Genomic DNA, 18,578 nt, shown 5'->3' with positions numbered 1-18,578 from the left:
CTGTCCAACTTCTGTTGAAACTGATTTGCTTATTTTCATAAGAACACTTGACCTGCTACTGAATTCATGATATGCCCTTTCATGGTTCAACATTTAATAAATCTTATCCAATGAAAGTATTTATTTTTTAATGTTATACTATTCTAGAAATGATTCTCTGTGTACAGGGACAGTTTTTCTTCCTAATGCAGATGTCCTAAAACTCATTCTGTACTTCAGCGATACATTAACTAATTAAGGCAAATGTGAGCTATCATCTAATGAGGCAGGCTGGGGGACTAAAGATGGTGAATTTTCTAGAAATGTTCATGTCCTGCTGCATGGTTGCATCTACTTTTACTTACTTTTAACATAGCTGCTTCACATGTTGCAATTACAGCCAGAAAAAACAGCATTGTTTAATTTAATCAAAAGTGCAGAAAGACGAATGGATGGCATGAATAATTTACAATCTTTGCATAATACTGCAGTGCAGAGAACTGGAAGGATTGATGGCCAAAGCAGTTAACAAATTTTAGAAGCCTCCATTAGCTTTTCATTGTCATATGTTTGTGGCACTGGATACAATAAGCTTTGCAAGAGATCTCAGTCTAAGGGACTAATTACTTGTGCCGATTGCCATACTGATGAATAGACTCTCATTGTATCATTCCCCTGAAAATGAGGAGCAGTTTGTGATTCACGACTCTATCCTACTTGATATTTGATAGTAATTTTAACAGATAAATGAAGGAAGGCAGAATGATGAAGTGGCTATCCATGCTCCATGACTATCAAATGCATACACATAGCCAGCTGCGTTCTGCCTTTTTTGTAATCGCTAATGGAGAATTTTAAGTTATTAATCACGCTTTGAGCAAATGTAGCTTTTTCTTAGGCATATAACTGTGCTTATATGAATCCTGCAGAAAACAAGCCCCTCAATTCTGTGTGTATTTAAAAATAGTAAAAAATGCAGAGCATCCAGTTAAAATGGATTCAAATAATATCTGAATTGAATTTATTAATGAAAATTCACATTTTACATGTATTAGTTTTTGTACAATGCGTTTTTATCTAATGTGGACTTTAAAAAGAATTAATGGCTCTGTGTAGTAGGCTTGTAGCTCTTCTTTTAGATAGCTAGATTCACTCTAACAAAAAAATATTTTCTCTTTCTGGAGACTAAATAATTAAAGAAGAGGAATACAGATATTGTGTGTCCAATCATTTGTAATCTATAAATTAATCAGACCTGTTAATTTGTCAGAGTTGTCAGATATACAATGATTATTAGCTCATGAAAAAGAAATGAGATTATAGTTTGTAGTGTTGGTTTGCCATTCTTGGAGGAGCCATTCTTGAAGGAGCCATTCTGTTATCAATAAAATTCTAATTTTGCAATTGGAACATGCAGGTGTTGGCTGTAGATCTCTAGTGAAAGTGTTATTCCTGTAGGCTTTATTACTTTACATATAATACAATGTATTTGCATATATAGGTATGAACACACACCTGAATTTGCTGTTTTAGCAGTTTTTAATGGTTAATATACAGTTTTACAGCACACTCGCTCATGATCACATAACAAGATAGGAACTGGCATTTATATATAGCCATATTAAAACGATCTATGCATATTTGAATAATACAATGTGGAAAATAGCAAGTGTGATAGAACCTTTTTCTAAATGTAAATTTAAAAAAGTATACCTTCGATATTGCGCACCATAACATGTAGTTCTTAATTAAATGGAAACATGCAGCTACATAAAACAGAAATCCAATCAGATTTGTTTGAAAATAGATTGCTGTTTTACTCTCCTGGAATGGTTTATTTAAAAACAGGAAATGGAAACGAAATGTATTTTCTTGTGTTGTTCTAAGCCTCAGGGGCTAAAAGTAATGAATATTTTAAGAGATTATTTTAATTAAATTCCTGCACATCTAAACAGAGTAATATTTTATTATCACATGCATAATCATGTAACAGAAGTATTCATTAAAGTTAACACTTTCTTGACCAAGAATTTGTGGTATGATTTACTGACCTTGTGCAAAAAGGCACAAATTAGGAAGAAAAATGAAGGGGGACAGACTTTGATTAATATAGGTAATGCTATACCATATTTATAATAGCCTGTTCCCTATTCTGGTTTATAAATGCAGTCACTGAGAAAGGTGCCCTGCTGAGGCTGAAATGAGGCTGAAATCGGAGCACATGCCACTAGAGTGTGGGGAAACTGATCACACTGTCAGCAATTCATTTCAAAATGATGTATTTAGTGCTCATTTCACCTTCCATGGGGCGGGGGGAGAGGGAAAGGAGTTCCTCAGACTGGAAGGTGATATTGTTATTTTCAAGGACATACCTAAGTTTTAAGATCGTAGAAAAGGGCTTAGGGTGCTTTTTAAAAAGAAAAAGAGCAAACAAGGAAAGCTTTATGCAGAAATGCAGTGCTACCATGCTGTTTGATAATTGCTAACATATGTGGTTCCTCTGTTTCATTGTAGTCGTCCTCGTGAGTTCTGGCGCCTTGACTACTGGGAAGATGACTTGCGGCGCCGGCGACGATTTGTGCGTAACCCCCTTGGATCGACACATCCTGAAGCGACGTTAAAAACAGCCAAAGACCATGGTCAGTGTAAAATCTGCTTCTTGACAATAGCAGCAGGTACAGTGCATGGCAATGGAGCTTCAAGCTTCAGTCATCTGAGAGGAGGTGAAACACTTTCACATTCAGAGGTCCCTTAAGTTTCTTTCCCTGACCTGTGCATTTCAAGACCTAATTATATCTTAATGGCATCTCCCTGTACGAGTCCTTTGCATAGGAGGCTGAACTTAGCAGTGATTTGAGACAAAGGTAGAAGATTCCTTTATTCCCTTGGTATGGTTTTGTGACAAATTACCTTACATGAACTGTAGCAGTATGAGCAAGGCATATTTTCCCTTTGAAAAAATCCCCACTGATTATTTTAATTAATTTCAGCAGAAAAGGAAGACTGTGTACAGAGCTTACTATATTTTCAGGAACCCTGTTTAATTCTCCTACATGTTAGCTCTTTTTTGTCTTAATTGAAGTAATGCAAACCAGAGAACATGTATTCTCCAAATCAGAAATACATTAGAATAATATATACTATCAGAACTATGTTTAAAGGTAATTATTTATCTGCAATTATTTTAAAACACAATATTACCATTTGCTATGCTTTCCTATAAAAATGAGCCAAATCAAACAAGTTATACTAAAAATTAGTTTAAAGCTGAGATTTAATATTTCTTATTACAAATACTTTGGAAGTGAATATTGGAGCAGGGAGCAAGTTACCAAACTCTCATTGAACAGTTCTTCTCCATTTTCCAATTTAACTCACATTTTTTCTTTGTTTTAATATTACATAATTTCTATTTGAAATTATGTTAGTGTTGTGTGGGTGTCTAGGATGGCAACATAATTTGAAAAGATTGTTCTGGGCCAAGCATCTTAACCTCTTGCACTCATGTCTTCAAATATGTCAGCAGCTATAATGCCAAATATGATGCAAGTCCTTTGAAATAAATGACCAAACAGGGAAGAGTCAATAATGGGATCTAAACACAATAATGGTCCTAGATCATCTCATCTTCTGCTAAAGAAGAAAGGGAGAAATGAGATGTAGAATTAATTATGCTTCTTCTGCTTTGAAACTGCTTGTACCTTTTGTTCTACTGTACACTAAAGGCTTTAAGAGTGCACATTGTCTTTGTCTACATAGACTTAGTTTTAGTAAAGCTTGATACTTTCAATTGTAAGCCTTCTCATATTTGCAGTAATTAACTGCCAACATTAAATTTCAACTTTTCTAATGTGGGTCAATTGCACACTTTATTAAATACTTCAACCATTCTTATTAAAGAACAATTAATATTTTAGTTATTTTAAATATTCATTTGTCTCCTTATTGTTAAATGCAATGCAGTGTGCAATATTATAGTAGTAATAATCCAACTGGATAATACTTCTGAAGAATGCAGAAATTGTTTTTCAGACAGTCTTAAAAACTAAAATTTTACTACTGTTTGCCATAGTCACATGTGACAAACACTCTTACATTGCATACGATGGGAATGTGCTAAGTTCTGTAGAATGGTACAGGTGACAAAAATAATGTACTGTACAATCTGTCATTTCCTACTGTAGTCATTGTAGAAAATGGCCAACCATATGCACCAGTTATAATACAGTCCAATAAGTGATTTGCTTCAAAGGTGATTGAGTGAGTAGAAAAGTACTAGCCCTACAATATGTCTTTTGATCTCAGCTTTTTGAATTGGAGAAAGTAAAGAACACTATTGAGGCAACTATTTATTTATTTAGCCCTGTCTCATTTTTGGGGCTCAGTGTAAGTAACAACAAGCGAATATTTAAAAAATAAAATAAAGCAGCTGAGATGTAACAAACTGCTTAAGTGAGTTCAAGGCTTGTGTGCACTTAGTAAAGGTAAAGGTACCCCTGACCGTTAGGTCCAGTCACGGACAACTCCGGGGTTGCGGCGCTCATCTCGCTCTATAGGCCGAGGGAGCTGGTGTTTATCTGCATGTGGCCGGCATGATTAAGCCACTTCTGGTGAATCAGAGCAGCGCACGGAAAGGCCGTTTACCTTCCCGCCAGAGCGGTACCTCAGAAGGTCAGCGGTTCGAATCCCCGTGACAGGGTGAACTCCCGTTGCTCGGTCCCAGCTCCTGCCAACCTAGCAGTTTGAAAGCACGTCAAAGTGCAAGTAGATAAATAGGTACCGCTACAGTGGGAAGGTAAACGGCATTTCCATGTGCTGCTCTGGTTCGCCAGAAGCGGTTTTGTCATGCTGGCCACATGATCTGGAAGCTGTACGCCAGCTCCCTCGGCCAATAACGCAAGATGAGCGCCGCAATTCCAGAGTCGGTCAGGACTGGACCTAATGGTCAGGGGTCCCTTTACCTTTACTTTACCATAAACATAGAGAACTGTAGGTGGTGGCCTGAAAGTCTAAATAAAAAGGTTGCACCATAGTTAAAGAAAGCTTAGTTGTTTCATTATGAGTTTTAGTTGATTATATTTATTGGATTATTGATTTGCCTGTGAGCAAAACATTGGGTGGGTTCTAATGTGGCTTCTGCATTGGGACTTCTCCTTCCCTTGCTCTCAAATCTGCTCTGTAGGGTTGGGGGGACGGGACTGTGGAATAAATTTAGAGGGGCATGTGGGTTTTGGAGAGCAGAGGAGAGAAATTCCATTGTACTAGTGGATTTCTGTTGTACAACTGGGCAGTCATTAATTAGTTGCCAAATAGTTACTGAAGCATGAAGGATACTTTGTTTTGATGATACAAGAGTATCTCATAGCTAGCATTGGAACATGTCTTCTTTAATATAGTTTCTGATCTGCAGTATTTCTAAGAATTTGCATTAAAAATAATGGTTTTTAATAAGAAAATTGCTTTCTGATTCTTAGAGTTGCATGAAAGTTTTAAAATCTGTTAATTAATTAACCAATCAAACATTGTGACTTTAATAACTAGAGATTCCCAGCACGCACAGAATTTTAACCCAGGCACCATAATAAACTTGTGCAAAATGAAAAAGTCTCAGAGCAGGTTCATAAAATACTTTTTTCATACAGTGCCTCCATCTGCGTGGAGAAAATATCGTATGAACTAGCTGTATGTGGATAATGTTTTAGAGATATTTCTGTGATTGTGGAGCAGGGTTCTATACATGAATATAGTTTGTGTAGCAAAAAATTGGAAGGAATTGACCATTTGAAATGGAAGTTATGCACCTTTCAAAGTGCATTCAGGCTAGTGTCTAGCAGACGTCTATAGGAAGGGAGTTTCATGAAACTGAAACAGTTAACTGGGGGTGCTTTTCTACACTGCCTCTGATGCTGGAACTTAGTGCATGGAGGACCTTTACAAGAGGGACAACAGTGGAGTATATGGTAATGTAGAATTGCTATTAAAATGGCACTTTTATAATAAATGAGTATGGCATCTTATAGAGATAGGATCTGAACTACCATTCTAGTGACCTGCCTTTGAATCTAAGTTCCTGCATTTAGGATGTCACCAACATTCCTGGTGGACTAGTTCTTCTGTCCTAAGGTTTCTTTTTAATAATTAATTACAGAGCATTCTATTTCAATTATATACACTCCATTCCAAAATCCATTTATGTCAAAGCAACTGGATTCAAGCCAATTCATACCCATTTTGTTCAAGGGGGGAAAGCTTTGGTTTAATTCCAAGTATTTAAGCGGAACTGGGATCTGGATCAGGCTGATAGACTTTCCAGTGGGGAATGTTTTCCTTTGTTACACTGTCGAATGATTCTTTTTACTTACAAATTCTGCTTACATTAGTTTACCTTGTAAACTCCTTTACTTATAAATCCAGAATAAAAATAAGTAGAAACAATTCTATTATATATATATATATATATATATATATATATATATATATATATATACACACACACACACACACACACACAATATCTCACAGTTAGCGTAGTTCTTACTAAAACTGGTGTTCTGCATTGTGGCAGAATTCACACCATACAGATTAAATATTGAAACAAAATAAGGTGTATTTGTAATCCTGCTCCCATTTAAGTAGTGGGTTTTACAATGGATTTCAAATGGGAAAGGGACAGTTCCCATAGCTCCTACCCAAGAGGATGCAGTCTGTTAAAGTTTACAATTGGAAGAAGTGGAAAAGATTCAAAAACAATCAGAAACCATGACATAGTAATGCCTAGAGAGCAAAAATCAGCTCTGTTGCAGCCTCATTTATGTATTTCAGTGGCCATCTCTTCAAGGGATTGATTTGATTTGAAGGAGAGCCTCTGGTGCAGAGGTGGCAGAGTAAATACCTGAAGACTAATGTTCTCTGTTCAGACAATCAATATCAACCCCATGACTATACTCCAGGCTACCTTCTAGTTTAAAACATTAAAAAAAAAATCTGACAATTTAATTGCCCTTCCCAAGCACACATTAAATTGCTTGGGAAAAAGGACTGTAGGATATTTTTCAAAGGCCAGGTTGCCGAGATGGGGGAGGACATCCAAAATGGTTATTTGTAAATGTCGGTCAGGAAAAGCAACTGCTCAAACTTTATTTTTGCATTTTGTAACTCAATGAAACTAGTCTTTGGAAGAATCTGTTTTAAACTTGGTGTGCCTTGTAGAAATCAGCACCATTAACTGAAAAAAAGAGAGAACTATAACATTCCACAATCTTAAACCTTTTGAAAACTCTTAACAGATCAGTTCTTGATAAAAAGGTATACAGTTCAGGTGGAAGAATAGGATTTTCTGTAATATTAAAAGGAATGAAATTGCAAGATTTGTTAACATTGAGCTACTCGGTGAAACCTGACAACAAAACTGCAGTAAATTGTTTGTATTGTCTACTCTGTTCCCTTCCCTTTAGCATTTAGGGTTCCTGTTTGTTTTCAGGGTGATATAAGTCTTGTTGCATGAAATATAAAAATAGCCTTGCGAATATCTCATTTCCTTGCTGATACATGTGTTCATGTGTGTATTGAGACAAAAGCTAATGGTTAGTGTTGTGAGGTACGTAAGCTGAACTGGAGCCTTGTTCCTCATGGGTTCTAAACAGTTTCATCATGTTCCATACATACTTACCTCAGGGGTGGGGAACCATATCAGATCTTCAGACCAATAAATATTTCCTCTACCCATCTCAGGCCGAGTTTAACAGATAGGTGGAGCTGCCCACCTTTGAATCACCTAATAGTGACATAGGTAGATTCATAAACAGAAGAACTCAAGGCTACAAGACTTTATTGTAGGCCCCAACTGTATTTACTAATAATAAGCTCAACTCAGTTATCAGAATGCTGCAACTTATGTAGCCAAAATGGACCCACCTGTGCACAAGAGGGAGGCACCAGCAGGCTCAAAAGATGTGCAGAAGGACAAAGAAACCCCAATCACAGCTCAATAAGGATTGAGCAGTGGGCACAGAATTGTCAGGAGTGGGTGACAGGAGCAGGTCAGCAATAACTCACCCAGCTTCAGTGAAATTAACTCTTTGTTCAATGAAACAAAACAGCACAGGCCTAGTGAGTACAGCAGTTATTCCCAGTAGATATTTCCCCACTGAGGCAGTTGCAAGGACTGAAGGCCCATGCCTTCCCACAGCTCCCTAAGTCTCCTCCTTCCCCAGGTCCTTCCCATGTAATCTGAGACTCTGACACCTTTGTTTCCTTTTGCTCCACCCTCTTCATACCTCTTCTGGTTCTGGGAGACCAGCAGGGAGGGGAACTGGTTGCAGGAGACCCCCCGGCTTCTTCTCTGCCTCTTGGCTCCCATCCTCTCCAGCCTCTGCTTCTACCACAGCCTCTTCCACTAAACCCTGTTACCTCATTTGCTTCTGACACCTTCTCCCAGTTTGCTCCCTCTTCTCCCTCTTGACCACTCATCATCATCCTACCTCCAGTCCCCTGTCTCTGAGACTTCCTTTCTTAAGGGTTCTCCAGCTGGTGCCTCCAATCGCTCCTCTGCATCTAGCCAGTCCATGACAAGAATGCTGACTATATTGGGGGAGAAACTCAGAGAACCCAGTTATCTGATATAGGCTGTGAGCCTTTGAAGCAGAACTCCAGCACTATTACATTATCTAAAGCATTTTCATTCCATTTTCCCTTCTACCTAGTTTTCAGGGTTTCCCTCACCCTTTTCAACACTCAGTCAGTTTTTGGGCATGAATATGTTAAGTCCTCATTGGACTACTTTGGGAGAGTTGTTGGTTGCCTTTTTTATTTTACAGTATTTTTTACTTTTTTTACTTCTGCAAACTTCAGGGTCACTCTGCATCTGCTGATACCATCATCTTTTGCATGGGTGACATTTTGGCTCTATAAAAATGCTTGTTCAAAGACTTGAGCTTGGTATTGGACAAGTAGGGGGCCCCACAACAAACTGTTTCAACATATTCCTGGCATGTGAGTGTTTCCTGTGCTTGAGAGTGCTGATAAAAATAAGAGTTGGCTCAAAGATGAAAACATTTAAAAACATTTAAAAATGCAACTCCTTTGCAAGTAGGCCGACGGATTGTGACCCTTTGCTATGCAATAAGTGCTTCATTGGGTCTGGAAGTAGGTAGGAATGAGCAGACTATTTCAGTAGCCTCACTTCTGATTTTGTATGAGCAACTCTTTTTTCCATCCCTAGGGGACATTTCAAAACAGATTTACGGGGAAATCCCCACTTCTTCTGTAAACAATTGCTTTTTCTACATATCTATCTAGGTGTCTCTGATCTTCAACTCCAACCATTCTATTCTATTCTCCCCTTCCACTTGTTTGTCACTGTTTTTTCACTTGGCCATGCCACATTATTATGGTGCAAGGTTGTTTGTTCTCCCCCTTATATATTTTCCTTTACCTTTTTTGTTTGTGTATTTTGCAATCGTCAGGATTATAACACTGTCTGCTGGTACCTCATGTGTGTTGTACTTTGGGCTAAATAAACATGAGTGCTGGAAGACTCAAATTGGTATTGGTATATAAATGATGAAGACTGATGGAGAAAGAAAATAGGGATTGATAAGGAATAATCAGAACAGAAAATGAGTTGCAGAAAAGACGAACCTGTTGGTGGGTGAGGAAGGATTTTGCTGATGTAGTAGTTTTTGTGGAAGGTTTGAAGGAAGAGCAGGAAGAAGCATAATGAAAATAAGCACGTCTTATTTATTTCCCCCCCAGTATATATACTTTTCAGTATTTATATAATTTTCAAATGCTTTAGAAAGCTATTTAAACAAAACATATAATACAATAACTAAGACCAATTCTTATTAAAAAAAATCAAGAGGAAAAATTGAATTTACAGGCAACTTCTGATTTGTACAGGGGTTCTGTTCCAGGACATTGCATGCTTTCATGAAATCATGTGCAATTGAAACACCCCATTCTACCTCTGCCCTGCCCCACACTTTAATGACGTCTTTTATTATGTTTCCCGATATTGTTTGGTTCGGCACTGTGTGTGTGTGTGTGAAATCGCACACATATCGGTTTGCACCTAAAATGGAGGTTGCCTGTATTTCAAGTCAGCGATAAAAAGGAATATCATCCTAGCAGTGCTTGCTGTAAACTCTGATCTGCTGGTTGGATCTTATAGCAAGCCCATTTGGGGCAGGAATCAGCTACACTGCAGAGTTGCTTTTTGAGAAGTTTGTAGCCAGGGCTTGCTGCCACTGCTGATCAGGTGATGAGCACCAATAGCAAGCCTTGCTTGCCAAGAATGCACCTGTGTGTCCACCAGCCCCACATCACTTATGGCATCAGGTGTCAGGCAGGTCAATGTGGCTTGAAGAAATTGCCTTGTAGCCAAATCACATCCTATACTGGACCTAATGTGACCTTCAAGTTGCTCACTCCCTGGTATAAAGTAAAAGAGGGGGAAACCCCTCTCTTATTATCACAAATGTTTTGTTAACTGTGAGAAATTTAAGCTTTCATCACAGCCTGGTTCTGGAACAAGCTTTGTTCAGCACCTCGGTATACAGGACTCCGTCCTGTCATTTCAAGTCTGCTTCCCATACAAGCACCAGATGTCAGTCATGTGCTCATCTTTCACTACTTTTCTATCTTAAATGCCAGAATTAATTTCCACAATTATGTCAGCAGGTGAAAGCACTGTCATTCAGAGGGTGTTTTGACCTATAAATTACTCAGTTCTCACTCAACTGTCTTGGGCTAACTTGCACACCAAAGCCTGTAAGTTCTGAATAATTCTACCTTGGAAATGCATTGGTACAATTGCTTCAGGTCTATGGTTTCCCTCAAATATCTATCAACTATTGCACATGACGATCTAGTATAGGATACGCCAGCAAAACTTTCAGCCTGTCAGATAACCAGGCAGGTTGTTGGCAAGCAATATTGTTGTGTAGTAGGGTGCTGGGTGCCATGTAAGACATGTAGCATGTTCCTATGCGTGTCATTGTAGTCTGAGGTCTTGATCACACTAAGGCTTGCATATTCAAGTCTGCAGAACTATAACCTGCCCCCCCTTATCCCCACAGAGAACTAACTAGGGACTTGGCTTGTTGCTATCTCAAATGGCAAAAATTATGGCTTGGATCCCAAGTATCTGCTTCGCTCACTTTGGACGATGGGTGTGGCTTGTATCTCTGTATCTGCTTCACGCCATATCCCATAGCATTATAATAGGTTCTTCAGCTGCCGCAAGCAAGTTTGAGGGCTGCAGGTGGAGTCACCAAATTCCTGTTTCATACACATGAAATCCGCAAATTTCTGTTTCATACTCATGAAATCCGCACATGAAAACTGCATTGACCAAACTATAGGATCTAATCCAATGTCTTGTAAAACTTTATTTTGGGAGATTTCTATTCAGAATTACATAGAAGCTGTTTTGTTAAAGAATGCTTTTTATACTTGGCTTGGCTAGAATGGTTGCCTTGCTCCCATACTTCAGCATCCCTTCATGAGAGTGAGAATCATGCATGTATTTATAACAATGCATCTATAAACAGAGTGTGGGTGCAACAATAAAATATATCTGGGCAAATAATTATATAGTTGTGTTTAGACACGCATACTACTTGTTGTATATATAATATATTTATTATACTGGGGGCCCTGTTGCTAATTTTGTGGTGTGTGCCATCCATTTGCATGGCATAAATTTTAAACCCACATCTAGAATCAGAACTAAATTTTATGCACTCCACAGGCTTGTTTTCTTTTACATCTTAGATTTGTTTGAAGAACAGCTCCGTGCGCATGAACTATGTTTGAAATATACAATATTTCTTTAAAAGAATGCTTATGGTGGTACGATTGGTGCTTGGTGTTCAAAGAAAAAGTACAGTAGCAAAATATGCAACATGCTAGATGGGATGCCTACTAGTTCTTGCCATGAGTTGATACTTTTGCTTCACCCAGCTATAAATGAGAATTTTAGCAGTAACAGTGTGAATTCCAAAATACTTACACAGTCTGCTAGTGTTACTTACCCACAACAAGCCTATAGACGTGGGGAAAGTGTGAACCCTTGCATATGCATTTCCAGTGTATTTTACATCCTATAATAGTATCCTAGTAAATTGACTACATAAGAGTATCCTCTGTTATATTATTGGGAAATTCTGGCAAAAGAAAGCTAGAGAAAATTATTAACACCTATGGAAATTTTACCAGAAACATTCCTGTAATTGACCCATTTTGACTTTCAAACTGAATTTTAAGTAAATGAAATAGATACCAGTAATTTCAAATGAGAACATTAGTGTAATTAAGACAGAAAGATCACCAAAGTACAGAATAAAGTAAAACTCTCAAACATCTGCATGTAAGTGCTGATTTTAAAAGTGCATTGTGTACCAAGCTACAGACACATGTTGTCAGAATTTATAAACATGTTCATTATCTGTTTTGTTTTATTTTAGTTTATCCTAGTAGTCATCTTATTTTAATTAAAAATAAAATTCTTCTTCGGAAAGCTATTAGACCACTGAGAATTGAATGTTAGTGCATATGTTGTGTATTAGAATACTGTAGGTAATTTTACTGCTGCTAGCTTAAAATCCTCAAGGGGGAGTTAATTACAGGAAAACCTTTCTAAATATCAGCTGCATATTTTCCATGACAAGAGGTTTTTCAACTCTCATTGAATAATTCCAGAACCAGAGTTTTGTTTAGTTATATCTACTGGTACATTCGAATGAAGAAAAAGAGTGTGTTGTGTGTGTTGTGTGTGTGTGTGTGTGTGTGTGTGTGTGTGTGTGTGTGTGTGTAAAATTCTCTTCCCCTTTGACCAGTACTGTAAACAAACATTTATGAATAAAATTTAAAGGCTATTTGTTTGTAGGAAAATGTGTGAGATGAAAAACGGCCTTTTATTGCAGATTAAACTTCTGTCTTTTAAAAACTGAATTCTTGGGTACCCAAATGGTTGGTTTGCCTATTGTGCTAATGTAAAGTTTTACTTGGAATTTATGTTCACATGTTTACAGAGACAATTAAGCTTTATGTATGGCCACTAGGGATTGCTTTCCTCTGTAAATGTTTGCAGATTAAAGGTTTTTTAAAAAATAAGCCCCTGGAACCTCAAGCCATGTATGGCAATAATCAGAAAGTAATGAGCAACGTGTTGAAACTGGCTAGCCAGGATGTGTTTGGCATGATTCCAAAAGGAGACATAGTCCAATATGTTGCTTTTAAGGCTACCCAAAATTATGCACAAGTTTGCAGCTCTTTTGAGTAATCTGAATACATTTCCTATGTTCTACAGCTGCAACATGGAGAGTAATAGTGAGATAAGTAGTGAATTGCTGCCTCCTATCTGTTTCTTCTTGTCAGTTTAAAATAAGAAGAAAATGCATTTAAACATAGAAAGATAGCATAGTTTGGAACAGAATAGGAGTGTGTGTGGCGTTCTCCTGAAACTCATGATGCATTTAGTCCAAATAAATAAACACACAGTGGGCTTATGCATTTTTAAAGAGTTGATATTGATAGTCGTCATTGCATTTCTGCCATGTACCCTTGGTTAGAATGTGTTACATTAACGATATTCTGGTTTTGGTTGGAGAGACTGAGATTATGCTGGATTCTGTGTTGTTGGGATGAGAGAGTGCAAGCTTGCTGTAAATTCAGCCCAGTCTGTCAAGCGTTTGCACAGAAGTAAGACCCTGGTTCAGTTGGGCCTTCTTTCCTGGTAAGTGTGATCAGATTGCAGCCTTGTAGGTTCAGTCCGACATAAATGGCACTGGATTGAACAGGGTTGGCTTCCAATTAATTAAGCGTCCATAGGATTGCAGCCTTGGTAACTTAAGCACTCTCCACTAGCTTGAGCCCCTGTAGTGTTTAAAAATTCACAGATCTCTTAACGCTGATAACCTTTCCGTTCACCTCCCGCATCCTTTGAAGGTACAAGCTTCTGTGTAAGTCTAGAGTGACTTCCTGTGCTGGAGGGGTGGCGTTGGCGCTCCCTCTATAGAGAAGGGAATTCTCTCTCTCTCTCTCTCTCTCTCTCTCTCTCTCTCTCTCTCTCTCTCTCTCTCTCTCTCTCTCTCTCTCTCTCTCTCTCTCTCTCTCTGTGTGTGTGTGTGTGTGTTGAAAAACTACCCTCCTCTTCCCCTCCTGCCAGAGCGCGCATAGCCAAATCTATTCGTCTGTACTCCAGGGAGTGCGTGTGCGTCTAGTGGACTCGTTCCTTTCTTGGTGCGAGGGAAAGTCCCCATCGATGCTGAAGCGCCTGGTAGCCTCTCTGTACATATCATTCACTTGCACTCTCTAAAAGGCTGGAATCCTCCTGCACGCGCTGCTTCTCCCGCAAGTGTCAATGAATTCAGCGGTGCTGAGTAAACAGGCAGAGGGCTCTGGCTCTCTCCATGTCGCCGTCTGAGCATTTCAAATCATGTGGCAGTCTGGCATTTATCGTTCTGCACAGGATTGTTAACGATCTCTCCCCCCCCCCCCCAAAAAAAACACAAAACCGGTAGCGCATATTGGAGAGGGACCACTAGAGCCCCCGGCGCCTGTTAAAAATAAAATAAATAAAAGAGCTCAGCGTCTACAACCTGGAGCTGATTTCGTAAAATTATCGACGGTTCTTGCTGCCTTAAGACTTTGACCAGCCCTATATATATATAATATATATAGTGAGATACAAACAGCTACTCTGATTTTTTGTTGTTGTGCAGACATGTTCTGGTTAAAAAAGGGGGAGGGGAAGAACTACAAATCCCCCTTCCTTATTTGAAAAAGTTGGCCTGACTCTGTGCAACACAGAGACACAAAAGGTACGGCCGAGGGAGTTGCTCGAAGTAGCTTTTATCGGACGAAGTTTCCGTAGAAAATGCGCGCTAGACAAAAGAAGAAAAAAGTCTGTTCAGCTTTGGGGTAGAATTATATGGAATTTGGAAAGGCTGGCTCAGTTCTAGACCATGGTGTGGGTCTTTTCTCCCGCTTGTCCTTCGCTCCCCCCCTCCCCAAGAGAAACATTCAGGGCAAACAGTGCCGCCCTGCTGAAAGATTGGCTTGCTGCTTCTCGCCGTGATGCAGGTGCACCTTTTCTAGGCTTCAAAGAGGACAGGCTTAGTGTGGATCTGCTGGATCCTGCTCGCTGTCGAAGCGCGAAGCGAGCGACGGAAGGTCCTAGGACGACGTCCTAACACGATCGCCTTCCCTCGGAGTAGAGCTGACAGACGTAATCTGGTTCCCCAGCCTTGGGCCACGTAGCTCTCCTACCTTTTCAAGCGTAGGAGCAAACGCCCAGGGGCCGAGGTCCATTCGCCCCCTCAATAAAACATTTGAGGGAGCCTCCCCTCCCAAAAGGTTGATGGTCTGTTCAAATGCTGTGCATGCGCCGCGTCTTGTGATCAGTTATAAGGGCTGAGGCTTACTGCCCCTCCCCATTTTTTATTCAAGTTGGCACCCCTGTTCCCAAGTTTATTGCGCAGAAAAGAACTTTCCAAGATTCCCTAAAGGAAGCTTCGCCAACGGTGCACGTTCCCCCCAAAGCTGCCCTATGCGATTTCCCCTTGAGAAAGCGGCCCCTGCGCCGCCCTCTCATACTGACTCCGAAGGCAGACCTGTGTGCAGTGGGGTTACTCCCGGGTAAATAAGGCACAGGATCGCCCCCTGTGTCGCAGGCATGTTGTAGCCCCCGCGCGTCCGAAGGGGCTTCCCTCGGGCAAGTGCGCCAAGGACGCTACTCGCCTGCCCTTTGTAGCAGCCCATCCACGGCTGGTGGCAGCGGGTGTTTGTGGCTCGGGGCCGCCTGGGGAGTCCGGTCTCGCTGGGCCTGCATTTTGCCCGTGGCTGCCCAGCCAGAGAGCAGCGAGGGACGTCCCTTGAGGAGGTGGCCGGCCAGCTAGCCTAGAGGGCGCGGCGCGGCGGGGGCTGCAGTGTGGCCGGGCCCCCATCGGACAAAGCCATCACGTCCTCGGGCTTCGAGGGCAGCAAGGCGAAGGGAGCTCCTTCCAGGCACAGGAGCTGGCAGCCGGCGGAGTCCACAGCTCCTTGACCGGCCCGAGAAGCTCCCGAGGCAGCTGTGGGAATCTTTATTAAGTCCTCAGACGGGAGAACCAGTGTGAGTTTGGAGTGATGTGGAAGGCGTTGCTGTGCCTGGGCTCCACCGAGGTCTGAATTGGCTCCCCCTGAATAAAGAATAATCCTAGCCATAGAGCAGTTAAACCAAACTGGTTGGGGCAACAACAACAAAAATCGACCCCACCCCAACCGCACCAAGTCCTTCCTTCCTTCCTGAGTTAATCAGAGGTGCTGGATTTACGCCAAAAGTCTTGCTTTGCTGGTTTATGGATCGCTTCCCCTCCTCCCCACATAAGAAAGCTTGATCACATTTTACAACTTGGGGTCATGCATGTCTCCCCCCCCCCCCCCCGGAAGAGAAGGTCCACTGACTCCGACGGGGCTTGCTGCCAAGTATAGACTTGCAGTCTTGGTTTCTTGAGACGCACCCAACTAGTTCGTCCCCTTTTCCTAAAATCCCCCATTTTGATTTCATTTATAGAGGTATAAATTTGCTATCAGGGTGAGTTGTGATGTATTATTATTATTATTATTATTATTATTATTATTATTAGGAATATTTGTTGTTGCAGTAAAAAAATTAAAAATACTGGAAGGGGGATGCTTGTTTCAAATATCAAGTAAGTAGGGCTAAAAGCTCCCAGTCCTGGTTGTGTTAGTCGGTTTACAAGTAGTTCTGCCGGCTCACTCGCTTCCCAACCAGCGTGGGTTAGAGGCGGCTGGCTGGCGGATTTATTCCCAGCTGAGCCCCTCTTTGCTTGAGTCTCCGGCATGTGTGCAATAAGCAAGGTTATTCCTCGCCCCCTCCCTCCCCGACCTTCTTTCCCCGTAACTGTTGCCTCTCCGAGTTGATGGACAGCCGCGTTTCTCTTTCATTTCAGCTCCAGATGAAGATGTACTTGTTAAAGGAAAGCAGTCCATCAAGAGTCAGGCTTTAGGAAATCAGAACTCTGAGAGCGAAATTCTCCTGGAAGGCGACGATGATACCTTGTCATCCATCGAAGAGAAGGAACTGGAGAACTTAACTGGTAACTTCAGCTGTCTATTACCTGCTCCTTTCGACTTGGTCCCCCCCCCTCCTTACTCCTTTAACTCCTCCTTGGCAACATCTTCTCTGCAAGCTGGGGAAGACATGGGACGGGTGGCTCTTTCCCATAACTGTATTAATGAAGATAAATTTCTGAATAGGGGAAATGACCTTTATATCACCACTTAAATTATTAATTTTAGAGATGAGAGAATATGAGAGATTTTAGAGATGAGAGACCAGATCCTGTACAAAAGTAGATTATGCAAGCTTCCCCCCTCCCATCTCATTGGCATTAGTGTTATACGGCACATTGGAACAAGAAGGCAATCTGAACAAGTAAATCATAAAGGGTATTTATATATTTGTTCAAAAGCAAAACATCTCTCTGCATCAAAGGCAATCATTCTGTAACTGGAGTTGTGTTCTTTTAAGCTAATTGTTCTGCCAGCCTCCTTTGTGTAATAGTCTAAACCTTCATTTACTTTTTTTTTTTTTTAACTGAGAAACAGGTTATTCTTACCATAATAGATTGGCTTGGTTGCAAACTGAACGAAACAACGTTTTTCTGCTTTAGAATTTTATAGCCAAGCCCCCTATTCACTGGACTGGGATTGCAATCTGGGAATGAATAGTGTAGAATTTTGGGTCTAAGTATATATCACTTGGTCCGCTCCCAAAAGAAGAATATCCCTCTCTTTTAAATTCTGTTTTGCTGGAAGAAGTGGAAATGGGGGCGTATTCATTTTTATTCATGTGCAAAAATCTAAAAATCTCTTTTTCAGTTTATTACCTATGGCATCATCTGTTTGGTGCCTTAGAATAAAAACTAAACATGAAAATATAGTCTACTGTCAAAGCACTTCAATAATCAGTAAAACAGCAACATAATAATAGAGAGGCTCTCAATGAACCTGTTCTTCAACAGACCCTGCAAGAGCATCCAATCCATGTCCACCTCTTATCCACCCCTTCTACATTTGTTGCTTCTGCTAATACATTCATACTGTAATAGAGGTGAAAGGGGAGTTTAATTATATAATCTTGACAATGGCAATAGGATTAAGAAGTAATCCTTGCTAATAAAGTAGTGTGGGTTACGAATGAAGTTGAAATTGTCAGGGGTTTTCAGCGGGACCTGAGCTGCCCTGGCTTCTGCAGCTGTCTGCTTGCCCTGTAATTGAATGTCTGAAAGTGATTGAAAAAATGTTATTTCTTCCCTGGATTACATGCTAATGTACAGAGGGCAAAGGGAGACAGCAAAAGAACACATAGCTGCTTATTTCATCCATTTGTGGGGATGAGCTTTGGGAAATCATGGAGGTAGTGCAGCTATTGGATGCCCATCTGCAAACACAATGTATTTGTACGCTGGGAATAGAGGGCAAAGCTGCTCTGATCTCAGCAGAGCATCTCCTCTATTGTGCTACTGGCACACATTGAGATTGATGCAAGATTAAAGACCATCACACCTCCTAACAATTGACAGAAATGA

At 40.4% G+C, this 18,578-nt stretch overlaps 1 protein-coding gene across 4 annotated transcripts in view; it reads left to right on the top strand.

The window, feature by feature from the left end:
• Positions 1–18,578, top strand: part of LRBA (LPS responsive beige-like anchor protein) — a 357,361-nt gene that overhangs the window by 184,191 nt on the left and 154,592 nt on the right. For all 4 annotated transcript variants that reach the window (XM_035113958.2, XM_035113959.2, XM_035113955.2 and 1 more), the window contains exons 38-39: positions 2,494–2,618; positions 16,938–17,084. In XM_035113958.2, coding sequence (XP_034969849.1) covers positions 2,494–2,618; positions 16,938–17,084 — 272 coding nt within the window. The remainder of the gene's footprint in view (positions 1–2,493; positions 2,619–16,937; positions 17,085–18,578) is intronic.

This window comes from Zootoca vivipara, chromosome 9, assembly GCF_963506605.1.
Source record: "Zootoca vivipara chromosome 9, rZooViv1.1, whole genome shotgun sequence".
Classification (NCBI taxonomy): Eukaryota; Metazoa; Chordata; class Lepidosauria; order Squamata; family Lacertidae; genus Zootoca; species Zootoca vivipara.
This window is presented reverse-complemented; position numbering and strand designations above follow the sequence as displayed.